Source organism: Coniophora puteana (assembly GCF_000271625.1).
Source record: "Coniophora puteana RWD-64-598 SS2 unplaced genomic scaffold CONPUscaffold_9, whole genome shotgun sequence".
In the NCBI taxonomy this organism is placed as follows: domain Eukaryota; kingdom Fungi; phylum Basidiomycota; class Agaricomycetes; order Boletales; family Coniophoraceae; genus Coniophora; species Coniophora puteana.
The window spans coordinates 233,827-249,431 of NW_006913061.1; the positions used below are offsets into that span (position 1 = coordinate 233,827).

Below are 15,605 nucleotides of genomic sequence, written 5' to 3' on the forward strand. Positions count from 1 at the left end.
CAGAAACCATCTGTCAGGATAAAGATAGGTTTACAAGCCCTTTGTAATGAGACCAGGATACCTGTTTGCGTCCGGCTTTATCGTGACTACACATTTGGCTAGTAAAATAATCAATGATACAACAATGAGCAAGGATTCTCCCAGCCTTCACCATATATACATACAGAATTCTTACTCGGGTCACTAACATCACCCCACTTTTATACTTCCACCCTAGCCCCCTGCTGAACACCAGCATCAAAAAATAGGGGGTACAAGCTGGTAAGGCACACGCCGCGCGTAAGCCTCCCACTCCTCTCCAAAATACTCCCTCAGGAAGGTGTCTTCTGCGTTCATCCGGCTCTTGATTACCACAAATATATACGCCGACGAGAGCGCCCAAGCTCCCGCCAGCACCTTTCCTCCAGCTGGCAGATGCAGCCACTCGCAACTGCGCGCCCAGGAGCCGGGGCTCGCGAGCACGGCGCTCATGCCCAAAATCGCGGTGAAGCCGGTCGTGTATCCTGGGTGGCGCACGATGCTGTATGGACCTCTGGTCACGAGTTTATGCCCGTCGCGTACGCTGAGCTGGAAAGTGAAGTGTCGGCCTAGGGTGCGGAAGCAGTGGAGTCGGAGGATGCTGGCTGCTATTGTGGCGATTGAGCCTGCGATGAAGGGCGCGGTGAGGGCTGGGGAGGGAAGGGCGACCCCATTTACTGAGAGCGTTAGGATGTGCTTTGATAGATGCGAGTTGGGGTATCGACTTGAGAGCAGAGTGGCTACTTCTGCGAGGCAGAACACCGATGCGACAATCTGTAGTGTAAGTCGAAGGTCAGAAATAAGCAACGCAGTATGGTGAGTCGACTGCACCTGCTGCGTCATCGGAAATGCTTTCGACACAAGGTGTTGATACCAGCCGACCTTGAGCACCTCCCCGCTCTGAGCGGTATGAGGCGGATTGTGCATCCTCACGAAGTAGTACCACGCTGCCAGGAGAAGAGGGACTTTGGCAAACACCATGGCGCGACGCTGGGCTGGTGGATCTCGCTGGAGAGGCAGCGTGGGGTGTTATATGCTCTTCGTTATGACCGATAGCGCGATGTAGGGCTGGGTAAGTCTCTGCCACCACCATTTCGGTAGCCCGCTGCCTTCTTGAGGTCAGCCTGACGTCCAGCTCACACGCTTTCAACCCGAGATCAGAGAAGACTGCCGCTTAGCGCCGATCGGTACGGCTCTAGAATCCAATAACTGGCGTATTTTGACAAGAGCAGCGCTGCCATAGACCGTGGCTCAGCTAGCGTTATTGGGTGGCTTTTCTCCTGTGCAATGAACGTGATGCACTGTTCAGTCGGTGGGGAGTGACATAAGAATCGAATGAGGCGAGTACAGTCCATCTTCTTGCCCTATCCATGCCTCAAATCCGGTCTGTCGTGGTTTGTAGTTAGCTACTAGCTTGCTAGTGTTAACGTTGCCGGGTCGAAGGAAGAGTACGAAAGGAAGGGACTTGGTCAATGCCGTCCAATTAATATATTGAGGCTATCGTGTCTCGGCTACTTCCGAGAATGTAATGTCCGACCCTTTCTCGATATCGGCACCTGCCTAGTGTCATGTCGAGCTATTAATATTGGCTACAATCTGCGGTAGGCTTATATCAAACCCCAATAAAAGCTGCGTCACACATCCCACGAACACCCCACTGTTGAAAATCCATGATCTGGTATCACCATGATAGACTCATGGTCCATACACTAAGCACAATGCCCGAAACATTTCTGAAAACTCTAGCCTTGGCCTCAACTGGAGGTGCTCGCCCGATAAAGGAACTGTCCTGACTCCGACTCTGCCTCACTGTCGGATGGTCCAGGCGCAAATAGAACGACGGAGCTGCGCGCTCTTGCACGCATACCGTCTCCTTTTTTGGTCTCGTGTGCCGATAGATAAGTCTCAGCAGAAACACCGAGGCCCATTCTGATGATGATGGTTGAAAATGCGATTCCCTATCACGTCTGTGAGTAATGACATCAGAATTGTTGCATATAATACTCACGATCAAAGGTACAACCTTTCCGGCCATTTTAGCGTCAGTTCCTGGCTGAATGTTAGTTCAATGTCACTCACAGCATTCATAGCAATCCAGTAACTACCGTTGACACTGAAAGGGTCGCGAGAGGTGATGTACGTTATTAGAACGCAGAGGATAGAAACTGAGTATATCGCGCCGGACTCGAGTAGAACAATCGCCACAGCGACCGGACTACTTCGAGATGGTTGGTGCACAGACTTGAAACCGCTCACTTGACGATGGAGGTAAACGGCTCGAGCGGCTATCAAAACTGAACCACACTAGTCAGAGCGGAACGTATTACTTTCAGCGAACGGCTCTTGGGAGCGTACCTGTGCAACCCATGTGCACGACAAAGCTCACGGAGAATAGAGCTACGCTTACGGGTCCGAACTCGCTAAGCCAGAGCAAAAAGAAAGCACCCAAAGCTTTTTCTTCTAATGAGAAACCGCTCGGAATATTGATGCTTCACTCGCGAATATTGACGAGGAACCCAACCAACATCGGGATGGTCACCCGTTTGTCCTTGTCCCATATCTTCCAAAGCCTGTATAGCTAGAGAATGTGATGAAGAAGTAAGCCTCCGTCACATGCGATAACGTAGTAGGAAGTACCATGAAACCGTCTCCTACCCACATTTGCATCAGAAAGGCAGCCACCTGCACAATCTGAGCGACCCCGAGATCGATGTTGCCCAATCTGATACCATTTTCCGACATGTCCACATATGATTGGTAGATATTCGCAACGATATGCTGGATAGACAATGGAAAACTCAGCATTTGCCAATAAGAGCAGCCACGGCCGTACTCACGGTGGTTGCAACGAGGAACATGAGGGTCACTACAACCAGTACAGGCTTGTTAACTGTTACGATCTTGCGCTTTGCTCGAGTGGTGATGACGTAAATGTCGAGCACCAATAGCACTGCGAGTGCACCTATGTATCGAAAACGTGCTCGGCACAGCACACATAGCAATGAAGCGTTGTGATGCGTACCGTAGAGGATCGCCTCGGGGAGAATGTTCCACAGAAAGGTCACCGGAACGTACCCATCATAGACGATTTCCGTCGAGGGGTCGAGGTTCAACGCGTCCGCACGTCGGCTCAGCATGCCCATGGGCCAAGGTGTTGGAGGTTCGTGAGAGAGGACGCGTCGAGCATTGGGACAATAGTATACCTGGGCGCCTATGTGTGCTAAGTATAATTGGGTTGAGAACGCGTGCATCTTCTGATGCTCCAACTCGGGTTCTATACAGTTGGCCGCCCAGCGAAGACGGCCTTTCGATTCTGTTGATACATACACAGCACACCTTCCGACGACTCCCACGTAGCTGGCCAGTCAGTGGGTAACCTGTTATTTTGGTAATAGTTGACCAAGATCGTAATTGTCGATCACAAAGACTGAAACAACCAGGGCTTTTGATAATGTTTACTTACCTTTGGATTTCTTAGGACGTACAACTTTGCATGAAAATCTGCAAGTTACACCCCAACAAGCGTCAAAATGCACTCGAAGTCCGTGTTGATCCAATGAAGTGCTACGTGATCTAATATACATCCAGAACTTCACAGAGACACGAAACCGAAAACCGAAAATGCCGAAGCCAAACACAATGCACTTCTATTGGTAGAGGACAAGGATAAGGCTTGCTCGTCGAAAAATCACTCTCCACAGCTTCAGATCAAGGTCTCCGCTACATAGTCAACTTGTATCCACGCTCAAACTCGCTGAAGCTGGCGAACAAACCTGAACCAGCAAGTTCGGTGGAATTCGCACGAGTTTCGCCGATTTCTGGTGCGGCGAACGCCAATGGCAAAGTGGCATTATGCGCTTTGAGGTACTTCTCGGCAGAAACGCCAAGGCTTATCCTGACGATGATTATTGAAAATGTGACACCCTTGCAAGCAAATCAGGAAAAGGAAAGCAAACTGGTGGCATGAAACTCACGATTAATGAAGGCATCTGTGACATGCACGAACGAGGACATTGAATATCAGGGAAGATAGCATTGAAAGAGAAACTCACGGCGTTCATGGCAATCTGTACAGGGTCGCAGTGACCACTGTAAGAATACCTGGCAGTAACCAAGAGGCACAATATGGCCATCGAGTACACCGCGCCGGACTCGAGTATCGCAGCTGCGACTGCAAGGAGACTAATGTGACTGTAGCTATCCGCCACATGAGTCACCTGTCGGTGAATGTAGATGATTCGTGCAGCAATCAACACTTTGTACGGACTTGTTTAGCTTCGACTCACTGAGATCGAGCACCTGACATACCTGTACAGCTGAGATGAACGGCGAAACTCGCAGCGTAAGCGGTCATGAGAACTGGGTACCACCAGCTCATACTAACTCCTTCATGGTTGACGTGATCTATAACCGTCGCGCATATCAATACTATGCCTAATGCTTCGGGATTGTGGAATGTTTAGGTGCTCGTCAACAAGTAATATGTGATAGTCCTCACCAGCATCTACGAAGAATCCGATGGAGATTGGTACAATCACACGCAGGTCGTTGTTCCAGACTTTCCACAGTCGATATAGCTTGATAAAACCGATCAGCATACAATATTTAGCGCAATCAGTGCGTCAGCAAATTCACACACCATGAAGCCATCGCCAAGCCAAAGTTGGATGGAAAATGAGGCTGTTTGAACCGCCTCCATACTCGATATCTCAAACCCGAGCTTCGACAAGACTTCAAGCGAGGAAGTACCCTTGTCTCGCACAAATTCCCAAGCTTCTTCTACAATTTGTGCGGCCTCTATGTTTCCAAAACTTATCTCGCAAAGTGTAGAAACGATGTGCTAGACCACATGAGTTTATAACTGCATATACTTTTGCAAGCGAAGATTGAAACGGACCACTGTCGCAACAATATACATCAGAGAAACAGCTATGAGGACCGGCCGATTGCCCTTCACGTCATTTTGTTCACGCCGAGTAGCGATGACGTAGGCGTCTAGCACAATAAAGATGCTGAACGTGCCTGTGAATGACGAAGGCCAACACACAGGGGACGACGCGATGAACCGTGTCTTACCATACAATATGGACTCGGGAACTACGTGCCACATTGAACATACCATAGAGTCTAGGAGGGAGTCCATACCGTGCTGACGATGTGTGTTGAGAACCATTCGTCGCAGGTCTTATAGGTCTTGTCGATATGTCGGCTATGACATCGCGCCTCTCACATCGAAAGGCCGATGTTGGAGCTGGGCGGATCAACATGCGTCGGGAAGAAACCTAATCCGAGCTGTATCATTCAGCGACTTTGTTCCCTATCTAGGGTGAACAGAGGTTGGGAACGCGACGGGCGCGTAGTAGAGGAGCACAAAAACAAGGGTATAGCATCGCATGAGAAACGCGAGACAAGAGTGCATCGCGTTGCGCTGAGCATAGGTTTAAGGATTCGGAGTCGCCTGCCGGCAACATCCGACGAACACGAGGCTATACCTTCCATACTTGGGGTGCGAAGTATTTTAGGCGCGCGTCTATAGAGTTCTCCGCGCGTGCTATACATCCAATGCGTTCTCGAGAGCGTATTCCCATAAAGATCCACCAATGTGCACGTTAATTCCAGCGATTCGCAAAGGAGCGGCATAAACGTGATACGAAGAAGGCATGGAAGCATAGCTGTGCTGTTGCACAAATTGTACGATTCGAATATCGGGGAACACTACTTACTAAACTTTCTCGTTTGACTAGGAAATCATTATGTCTCGAAGGGCACTTCATGCTTAGTACACGAACTCCTCCCCGACCAGCTTCTCGCTGAGCTTCCATAGCTTATCCGCCTCCACTTTGTCAAGAGCCCACGGCCTGATAGTGTCGACATAGGGATTAGCTATCCGGTTGTCTAGTAAGTATCGTCCATTATTTTCTGGAGGCCGGGTAAGTAGAGGGCTATAAGAGGCAAAATGCGGGACAGACGCGACTTACCTCTCAAATTAGGTTCAAAAGCGCCGTACACATGAGTCGCGACGCCCTGCGCAAGGTCCTTGAGCTTAACGCTGCCGCTCCAACCTTCAGGGTTTCCCATGGTTTTGTCAAGGGTGTCTTGAGGTTTATGTTAGCACAAGAAGCTTAAATAATGTCTTGGAGCCTACCGAATACCGATATGGTCTCGGAAAGATCCAGATGGTTTAACAGCTAAGTGAGGGTTCCACCAAGGTGCAAAGATACAGCTGTCAAACCGCGTTCTCCCAACCGCTCTGCCAAAGCTACGGCCAAGAGAACGTTCGCAGTCTTGGATTGTCCATAAGCTGTCCACCTGTTGTAGAGTTTGCCGTCCTGCAAAGTTCACAGTTGTAGAACTTACCGCAAAGCCGACGTCCGCAAACTGTATCCATGAGAACCTATGCCCACTGCTCGAGACCACCACAACCCTCGGCCCCTGTGAGTTGAGAATCTTGCCCATGATGAGGTTGGTGAACAGGAACGGCCCGAGGTGGTTTGTCGCAAACTGGCGCTCGAACCCGTCCTTTGTCTTTGCATAGTCGCACGCCATGATGCCCGCGTTGTTCACGAGCACATCGACGTTCGGGACGTCTTCCCATCCGTTGACCTCCGCTGCGGCCGCGCGTGTTGCAGAAAGTGACTCGAGGTTGAGATGTAGCGTGCGCGTTTGTACGCCGGCAGAGCTCTTCGCAATTGCGTCCGCGGTGGCCTGGCCTTTAAAAATATTGCGTCCAGCGAGGATGATGAGCTTAGGATGCGCTTTCGCGATATGCTCGGCGAAGGCAGCACCGAGGGTCCCTGGACTGACGCCCGTGACGAGGACGACCTTGCCAGCGATGGAGCTGCTGAGGTCTGACAATCTCGACGGCAGACGTCTCAGCGGTGTAGGGCCTGGGCATGACTAGATCAATGTGGAGAAGAGTGCTGAGACACTGGCCGCACAACGTCTGACTTATAAAGCCGAAGACAGCCGCAGAGCGTGAGATGCTTACACCAGGGCTTTTCAATCAGCTGGAATGACATGCCGCCTGTTTACCGTAGAGCGATGCCAGTGACTTGGGAATATTATATCCTTCGAATGAATGACATTCACACCTGGGTTGAAGGCATTTGTCATTATCGATAAGATACAAACGGCCCTCAGGCATATTACCTTCTTCTGGGGATAATTGCCAAGCAAACGAAGCCAGCTTCGTGAGGTCTTTTTCGACGTTCTCCGGGGTTCAAGGAAGCCAAGAGAAGAGACTGTGAATAATCTGGCGACAGGGGCTGGTTAAGAGGCGGACCTTACTCTCCGCCGATCAAACTCGGGATAAGGTGGCATTGGTAACGTGGGCTCTTGCTGAGAAATATATAGCATCTCCGGTAACGGGTATGACCTTACAAGACCCAGAAAATTGGAAATTCACTATCTGTCGGTATGTTCCATGAGCACGACCTCGGAATCAGAGGGAGCAAAATATAAAGAGCTGGTGGTGGTGCCCTCGACGTCCTGGTTGATTTTCCACGCTACTCCCTTGGCGACTCTCAGAATGATGAGATACTGGCTGATAGTCTGTCTGGGGATCCGTATGAAAGCGACACATCCTATTGTACGGGACGCACCTCTATTTGTAACATCGTATTGATGCCAATGAGATAACTGCCTTCGCTTCGGGTTGTGAACAGTACGAGAAAGATTACGATCCAGAAGGTATAGAGAGAGGACGACTCAAAAAGGATGGCTGCAATATTACGATAGGGATGCACTGCATCCTGACCTACGTAGTTGTTATATTTGAAGCCATCAACGGTATGGGGTTTTGGCAAGGCTTACCGAGTGTGTTCTGAACACGCCGCGCGTGACAGACAAGATAGATAATGATCAGTGTCGATGTATAGAGCATGAATAAGGCTGTGAGCGCGCCAACTACCGTGCCAAGCACGACGGCGAGTCCACTGTAAGGAGTGCGTTGTTCTACTGTGACAATGACGAAGGCGAGAACCGACACTGATTTTCTTATGAGCCTGTATTAGTGTATTCAAGACGGCAACGCACCAAGCAAGCTGAAATAAACAAGATAAGCGAATGGGATGACCAGTCGTGCGAAGGGAGCTCGAGAGTAGAACATGTAAAATCTCCATAACTATTATGATACGAGGAACTGAGCGTATGTTGGATATGAGGGAAGGGGTAAAACGTACTACTATGCCACTTGACACCAAACTGCTAAAGGTCCCACCAACGATCGTCGCAAGCACGAAAGGTTGCATCAACAAATTCTCTTCTGCCCAGGCTAGGGGACTACCCGTTGCGTCCCTGTGCATCCCATATGCCACGGCGGCGATATAGAAGTACACGACTGCACCGTACGTGCACACCACATACATCGCCGAGGCACATGCTGAGAGGAGTAACGCTGCTCGCAAGCGTGGTCTGCGGGTTTGTGGTGCTCTTAGCAGAAAGTACAGACAGGATGCGAAGAGATACGTCGTGACGATGTGCAGTGTCCCGAGAAGGGCAGTGTTGCTAACCAGGAAAAGGACATCTCTGAGGGGAAGTGGCCGAATGGGAGGCATAGAGAGGGCCTAGGGCAAGATGGCCACGCAGTCGCCATATAATGAGTCAGACGCCGAATCCTCGATCAGCCCATCCCTGAAATCAGTGAAGATTCTGTATAGACGAATGAGGTAGAATTCAAAAGCATCACGGGCAGCGTCAAGACGCCGCTCATACAGGCTGATGCGAAGCGGTGGAGAAAGTTCTCTTCGAGGACGAGGGACTGTATTCCCATGTATATGCTAGCTTTTCCGTGTACATACACCGAGTGATGAGGGCAAGAGAAGGGTGTGGGCAAACATTATCTAGATTGTTGAGTAGGAAAGACAGATTGTACGTTGTATACAGCATAGAAGCTCACAGCGAGCAGAGTATGAGCCTAGCCTACCGAAGTAGACAGGTGGTTCCAACGACTTTCTTCTCCCACTGCTCCGTTACCCCACGCAGTGTAGCGTATCCCTGCATGTGGGTGCAGCTCTGCGCTGCGTCAATGGTGTAGTGAAAAAAGAGACGTGGTGCGCTTACGCGTATTCGTTACCACGGCCGGACTCCGATCCGATACTCGATTATGGCAGGTAACGTGATGCGTGTGACTAGTCTGTCACAGCGCCATCGGAACCTGACTCGGTGAACGCCAGGACGCCAACAGCGCACCGACGAAACAAACAACGCTTCGCCCCCTCAAGACTATCATCAAAATGGGCTCGACAAGGTGAGAATCGACGTGCAAGACCTTTCTCGAGCGTCTGGGGTAGCGAGCATGGCTTGGCGGATCGCGATGAGGCTGGATGGACTTGGCTTGGGGTGGATGTAATAGGGATCGGTTGGATGGAACCTCATCGCACATATCCCACAACCTCTCGTCCCCGCATTCGCTCTTCTCTCCAACTCATTGTTCCAATTTCCACGATTCCAAACTGACTCCGGTTCGCAGACTCTACACCAAAGGCCGCATCCTTGGCCACAAGCGTGCCAAGCGCAACACCCGCCCCAACACCTCCCTTCTTCAGCTTGAGGGTGTCGCCAACAAGGAGGACGCTCAGTTCTACCTCGGCAAGGTTCGGCTTTGCTTACGAATACGGAGGCGGTCCTCCATGCTGATCTGAACGCAAATACAGCGCGTCGCATATGTGTACAAGGCGAAGCGGGCAGTAGAGGGCTCAAAAATCCGGGTGATCTGGGGGTACGTTATTTCCTGTGCACACAGATGAACTGTGCTTACCTTGCTCTGTCCTCCCCGCCATTCCCGAACGCTCGTTTCTCTTCATGAATTATCGCCACTCGTGTACCTCATTACCCTTTACCCATCTTCCTCGATCCACCATTCGCTCTCCATAGTCGTGTTACCCGCCCACACGGCAACTCCGGCGTCGTCAAGTCCAAGTTCAGGTCGAACCTCCCACCCCGTGCATTCGGCGCACCAGTCCGCGTTGTTCGTACTTTCCCGGTATACCACGATTCCCCGCGTCTAACATAGCGCCCACAGATGCTGTACCCTTCGACGATCTAGAGTCCTTTGCCGGATAGCTATCTCTGGGTCACCTTTTTCTCTCCTCACGTACCGTGTATAACACGACCACGTTTCCCTACTGCACCACAGCGTATGCCACTCTACTCCCAAGCTACTACAGTTGTATGCGCATGCACAATCGAGATTTTTGCAACGGCAAGTTCATGGAGTGATCTATGGGCTGAAAACCCAACCCATCGTCTCAAGCACTAGCGGGCGTCATCGGTCACAGGGTTCAGGTCAGGCGCCGTCACTGCGAGACAAAAAGGACGGCTGCCAAGCATGGCAACTTTGAGTATTTGTATTCCACATCCATCCAATAGGCGCTCGCTCAAGTCCGGGGATAGCGGAATGTTGACAATGTCAGGACAAGCGGCACAAAATGGCCGTACTTTGGTATTTTCTCTGCTCGAGCCTACAAGATTCCAAGGTGACACTCCAAGAAGTTGACGAGATCCGTTCATCCATGGCGTCGCATCATTTCCTTGTGCGCTTCTTTTTTAGAGACTAACAGACGTCGACAATGGCAGGAATGCCGTAACACCTTGGATTTCAGATGTCTCAAGCACCAATCCAGGCAATCGGTCGATGGTAAGCTGCTAGCAATCGGCTCTGTGCGCGTAGTCATATCTGAGCGTCGCCCATGAAAAAGCACAGGTGTTTCGTATGGAGGAATGGAACGCTCGGCTGCTTGATAGCGGTGCTTGCCGGTGGTCGAGACCTACATATTCATAGGCCTTCATTCAGTCGCAGCCGACGCTAGAAGCTACCCTGAAGTTCTATAGGTACGCGATCGTTGCAAGCGGGTCTCCAACGGCGCTCTGTGGAGCGGTATAAATCATTTAGTGAACTTACCGCTGCCGCCGTCATCCTTTTTTCGCTCCCTCCAACCTCCTCTCTTCGTTGTCCCTTCCCCGCCTTCGCCCGCCTTCCTTGAAGGGCTTTGTGCATACACCTTACGCTCACTTACTCAATCGCGAACCTCATCAAGTGTCGATATGCGCACCACCTACGTCACCACTGTGTTCGCCCTCTTCTTTGCCGCACTGTTCGGCGTGGTGTCTGCGGCCCACACGGGACCGCGAGGTGCGGGACACAAGGATGTGATCAGACGTAGCAGGCAGACGGAGGTGGCGAAGCGCGACTCGATGCGTTTCACGTACTACGTCGTCGGGCTCGGCGCGTGCGGGGGCTTTAGCAACCCTGGGCAGTTTGTGCGTTCTCCTTCCTTCATCTTGAGACTGTAAGCTGATGACGCGTCGCCTTCGCGTACCGTATCATGTAGGTCGTCGCGCTCAATGCACCTGAGTTCGACCAGGGAAAGAGCAGCGGGAATGATCCCTGTTGGAAGATGGTCACCATCTGGTACGGCGGCAAGTCGACCCAGGCGCAGGTTGTCGACCGTGTAAGCGCCTTCTCTTCTTTACCTTGCTGGTTTTTTGCTCACGCTTTTTGCTCTGTGTATAGTGCGCTGGATGCCCGGAGGGCGGGCTCGATTTCTCCATTGGCCTCTTCTCGTTCTTCTCGACCCTCGGTGCGGGCGTCCTGTACGGCAATTGGTACTACTCATAAACAACTCGCCCCAAACGCGAAACCGTTTCACTCGGAGAACGTGGATGGCAAGAAGAGATCGTAGATACCCCTTGACTCTTAATCCTTATTTCCCTTGGACATACGGACCCTCGCTTACACTCCTTTTCGTTTCTTGCTACCTTGGACTTTGAACCAGACATTATTCGGGTATCCTAAAGTTAGTATCTGCAGGCGACGTTCGCCCTGCGCACTTACATACGTTAATTCTGTTTGATACTCGATAGTACTCTGAAGTGAAGTTTGATTATTGTGATGTCGTAGTTTTCTTGATATCGATGTTATGTTCTCCATACTCGTTTGTAATGCTGGGCTTGTGGTAACCGATATCATACCAATAGGTTATGCTCTCCGTCGATGTCACTCGTTCTTGACTGATCTGCGCCTGACAGATCTTGGGATTCCAGTTGTTGGCGCAACAATAAACACTGTAAGTCCGCTGAACTCCAACTTGGCGCGAACGCACTCCAGTGTGAGATCTCGGAACATTGTCCGCAGTACCTTCTGATCGAAATTCAAGATTCACGGTAAAGCCGTGCAGATCGTGGCGCACCTCCAATGCGGTTCCCTAACGCCGTAGGTTCCTGTTCTTTTCCATGTTCATCGAGCTTCGCCCGAAAACACCTTCGCCAGTGTAACTTGCCTATCACCCTCGGAATAGCGGCACGAAATCAGCGTCACACGCGTGCAGAAACCCAACGCGTGTCCGGGTGAGGCTTGACGCGTGGCCTGCTTTGAATGCGTTTGGCATAGACTGTAACGTCACACTGGGCACGCGTCTTGTCGCGTTCACACTTGCCATCACAACCGACCGGCACGGTGTTCCGAATCTTCGCAGATGGCAGTGGCGTTCCTGGCGGTAGAGGTCCAATCCACCTCTGTCCCCTCACGAAAAGTGCTCGGAAAAAGACATGTTAACTCGAAACGCGTGTTGTATGTACAAGGTGGCTCTACTGTAAAGCGAGACTAAATACAATTCATATTAGGGCGTAAGGAAGTGGCCATGGGTGTGTCGCCTACGCCCGGACATTCGCCCCGATGGTGGCGAAGATATTTCGACAGATCTCAACTTCACATATGTACATCCTCCTTGCGTTCCCTGATACTCCAAGCCTCGCTGTTGATGGACGTAAAACCCTAAAACGCGACGGCCTGCAAGTTTCTTGCGTTGTGCGTTGTCAGGAAACAATTTCCATCCGAAAAAACGGGAACGGTGAACACTCACCGTGCGTCACCGGCTGGCATGATGTGCAGCCATGAGCGAACGGGTATGTAGATCGGCGGACGGGTAAGCGAGAGGGGGAGTGCTGAAGGAGACAGCTGAGACATAATGAATGAAATAATCAATAATCAGAGGCGCAAGCGACGTTAGCCCAATCGGTCCCTGTGCAGGGCTACACCTGTCCTACGGCGTTCATAGACGAATATGAGCACCGCTAGCCCCCTATGAGCGTCCTGACGGCTCCGTTCTAGTTCACAACGGCAGAGATTCATGCGGGGAGACGTAAGGTCGGTTCCAGAGATGGCGAAGGCTGTTGACATATGTACACTGTCCAATCCGATTCAGCTTGACGAGGAGTCGGTGGCTCTAGAGAGGCTCTCGCGCTTCACGTCGCTCGCCCACTTGAAGTAGTTGCAGCGGTATTCGTGGTTGACTTCTTCGCGGAGGCGCTCGCTGCGCCCTCTATCGTACCCCGGTCCAACCGGCCTGCGGCGGCACAGCCACGTCAGCACATCTATTTGTAGACGTTCGCTCGTCACGAGCGTAAAGAGAAGAATACGAACCGAGAGCACAGGTAGAACGTCTTGCCCTTGTTCGGGCCTTGCTTGTTTACCGTGTAGAGCTTCGTGGGCTCGTCATGCACTGTGCAGTTTGGAGCAGCAACAGGCGCCATTAGGTTCGACCATGCCTTGGATGATTCCTTCGTGCTGGTTGCGGCTGGCGGTACAGGTTCGGCTTCTAGCTCTTGCGAGAGCTTCAGCGCGAGCTGGTAGTCTGCGTCAAGATCGGGGTCGGCCGCAGAGATCGGGAGAGTGACAGGACCGCGATCGGGATTGCGATCAGTGTCCTGAGATCGGGAGGCGATTGACGTGGTATTAGGTGGACTGAATGATGGTGCCAGCGGCTGGGCGAAGAACGAGGCGATCGAGGATTGGCCTGGTTTAGGCTTCTTAGCGGGCTTCGACGCTGCTGATTGGGCACGAGGGAGCTTGCGTTTCTGGCCTGCGGTCGACGAGGAGGACTGAGAGGAAGGATTGTTTGGCGTGCTTGAGGGCTGAGGCGTCGGTGAAGGAGAGGGTTTCAATGACCCGACATCTACGTCTATTGATTCAGGGATGGAGGACGGATGCTCGATGGTATCGGTAGCGGACTGGGACGCTGTACGCGTTCCAGATGACTGACGCGTCTTAGTCGCCGGCGGAACCTCCTTAGCTGCGGGCTGCGAGGAGTCCGCCTGGGGCGTGGCTGGTGCTTTGCCCTTCTTGCCAAAGAAAGTTGAAAGAAGCTGCTGTTTGCCTGAGAACTCATCCCATCTCTTGGCGGCGATCCGAGGAGGGACCCGCTGGGCATTGCCATCAACAGGCATGACGTCTTTGAGATAGATGATCTTTCCCGACTCGGTCGTTATCTCGTCGCGAAGGTCGACGTAGATAGGACAGTGATCAGAGCCTTTAACGGAAGCTTGTATGTCGCCGTGCCTAATCCAGGGCATAAGGCCGGGCGTGACGAGAACATAATCGATGCGTGTTCCATAGTTGGTATCCCGCGCAGAAATCTTAGTGTTCCAGCCTATTGAAGCAAGAGACATCGTATCGTCTATTAGCGGATATGGGCGTCAAAAGGGTATAAGAGACGATAACGCACACGTGTACATTCCTTTCCGCTCAGGCCAGAACTGACGGAGAACGTCGATCATCTCGCCCTGGGGATGACGCCAGTTCTGAAACCACGCACGAGCGGGGTGGTCGTAGAATGTCTCGACGTTGCTTGGGAGGTGACCGTCGCAATGGTCAATGGGAGCCGCACAGACGTTGATGTCACCTACGACCATGACCTGGCGCCCTTCGGCGACGAGTTTTCGGACGCGCTCCTGGAGCATGAAGTGGTAGTTCATCTTGTATGGAAGACGCGTATCTGAGGTCTCGTTTGGACAGTAGACGTTGATGAGCACGAAGAGACCAAGGTCGATTACAAGGCCACGACCTTCCTCATCCAACACGGAGAGGTCTGATGGGGCATCGCTTTCGCCCTCTACACTGGACATGAGATCCATCTCGTGGGCATAGGGGTATGAGCGCGAAATGCGCTCCTCAGTCTGAAATGGCGGCTTAGGCTGGAGAGTTCCTGAGAGGCCCTCTTCGGCTTTGAGTGCGGTAACAGTACGTGTGTCAGTGTAGACTGCGACACCACTGTAGCCCCCTTTGCTTGCTGGAAAGGAGAAGAATGAGTCAAAGTGGTCTGGCACGGCGACATCCTTGACGAGAGCTGTCCGCGAAGTTTTCATTTCTGTCATCTATTAATTGAGCACTGATGCAAGGCACCGATATAGATGGTAAGATTAGATAGCACCTTGGAAGCATATGATGTCGGCCTTGAGGTGTTCTAGGATGCCTTGAAACAACTTGAACGAGTTCCATCTGCAAGTGTGTGAGTTGTCGCGTCGCACGCGTAGGTTGTGCGGTTGACGTACGGGTGGTACTGAGGCAAGGTTCTGACTCCATTCTAACGCGTCAAACTGGTCAGTAGTTCGTTTGTTCACAGATATGAGATTCATACGATGTTCCAAGATAGTATTCGCATTCTCTAATGGCCATTCCCTGGGCTAGACACGGTAGTGAGGAGAGGGCGCGACTCGGAAGAAATGTTTGCCTCTGTTTGGCCGACGCGTTGATGCAAGAGCGGGGGAGTTGTTAGGTTAGGGTTTACGCTTTCTTGTTCCCGTGTTACTCT

At 51.7% G+C, this 15,605-nt stretch overlaps 6 protein-coding genes across 6 annotated transcripts; 2 read left to right on the plus strand and 4 right to left on the minus strand.

Moving 5' to 3' along the window:
• Positions 1–103: 103 nt before the first annotated feature.
• Positions 104–999, minus strand: CONPUDRAFT_166731 (uncharacterized protein; the record flags this gene model as incomplete). The annotated part of the gene is made up of 2 exons (XM_007772416.1): positions 104–792; positions 850–999. 2 exons carry the CDS (start codon positions 997–999, stop codon positions 238–240), a joined length of 705 nt encoding a protein of 234 aa, XP_007770606.1. The 3' UTR covers positions 104–237.
• Positions 1,000–2,509: 1,510 nt separating this feature from the next.
• On the minus strand, positions 2,510–3,161 carry CONPUDRAFT_155552 (uncharacterized protein; the record flags this gene model as incomplete). The annotated part of the gene is made up of 4 exons (XM_007772417.1): positions 2,510–2,596; positions 2,656–2,796; positions 2,856–2,980; positions 3,041–3,161. 4 exons carry the CDS (start codon positions 3,159–3,161, stop codon positions 2,510–2,512), a joined length of 474 nt encoding a protein of 157 aa, XP_007770607.1.
• A 2,633-nt stretch (positions 3,162–5,794) lies between these two features.
• CONPUDRAFT_138167 (short-chain dehydrogenase) lies at positions 5,795–7,131 on the minus strand (the record flags this gene model as incomplete). Its single annotated transcript, XM_007772418.1, has 5 exons — positions 5,795–5,937; positions 5,997–6,113; positions 6,224–6,347; positions 6,376–6,866; positions 7,110–7,131. The coding sequence occupies 5 exons, from the start codon at positions 7,129–7,131 to the stop codon at positions 5,795–5,797; spliced, it is 897 nt and encodes a 298-aa protein (XP_007770608.1).
• A 2,063-nt stretch (positions 7,132–9,194) lies between these two features.
• CONPUDRAFT_106846 (ribosomal protein L35Ae) lies at positions 9,195–10,221 on the plus strand. Its single transcript, XM_007772419.1, has 5 exons — positions 9,195–9,265; positions 9,488–9,611; positions 9,672–9,736; positions 9,892–9,985; positions 10,040–10,221. The coding sequence occupies exons 1-5, from the start codon at positions 9,252–9,254 to the stop codon at positions 10,061–10,063; spliced, it is 321 nt and encodes a 106-aa protein (XP_007770609.1). The 5' UTR covers positions 9,195–9,251; the 3' UTR covers positions 10,064–10,221.
• A 720-nt stretch (positions 10,222–10,941) lies between these two features.
• On the plus strand, positions 10,942–11,939 carry CONPUDRAFT_106848 (plant expansin). Its single transcript, XM_007772420.1, has 3 exons — positions 10,942–11,277; positions 11,349–11,468; positions 11,531–11,939. Exons 1-3 carry the CDS (start codon positions 11,062–11,064, stop codon positions 11,633–11,635), a joined length of 441 nt encoding a protein of 146 aa, XP_007770610.1. The 5' UTR covers positions 10,942–11,061; the 3' UTR covers positions 11,636–11,939.
• Positions 11,940–12,553: 614 nt separating this feature from the next.
• Positions 12,554–15,455, minus strand: CONPUDRAFT_106852 (DNase I-like protein; the record flags this gene model as incomplete). Its single annotated transcript, XM_007772421.1, has 7 exons — positions 12,554–12,815; positions 12,879–13,361; positions 13,439–14,444; positions 14,520–15,161; positions 15,225–15,292; positions 15,346–15,377; positions 15,432–15,455. The coding sequence occupies 6 exons, from the start codon at positions 15,453–15,455 to the stop codon at positions 13,217–13,219; spliced, it is 1,917 nt and encodes a 638-aa protein (XP_007770611.1). The 3' UTR covers positions 12,554–12,815; positions 12,879–13,216.
• Positions 15,456–15,605: the final 150 nt, after the last annotated feature.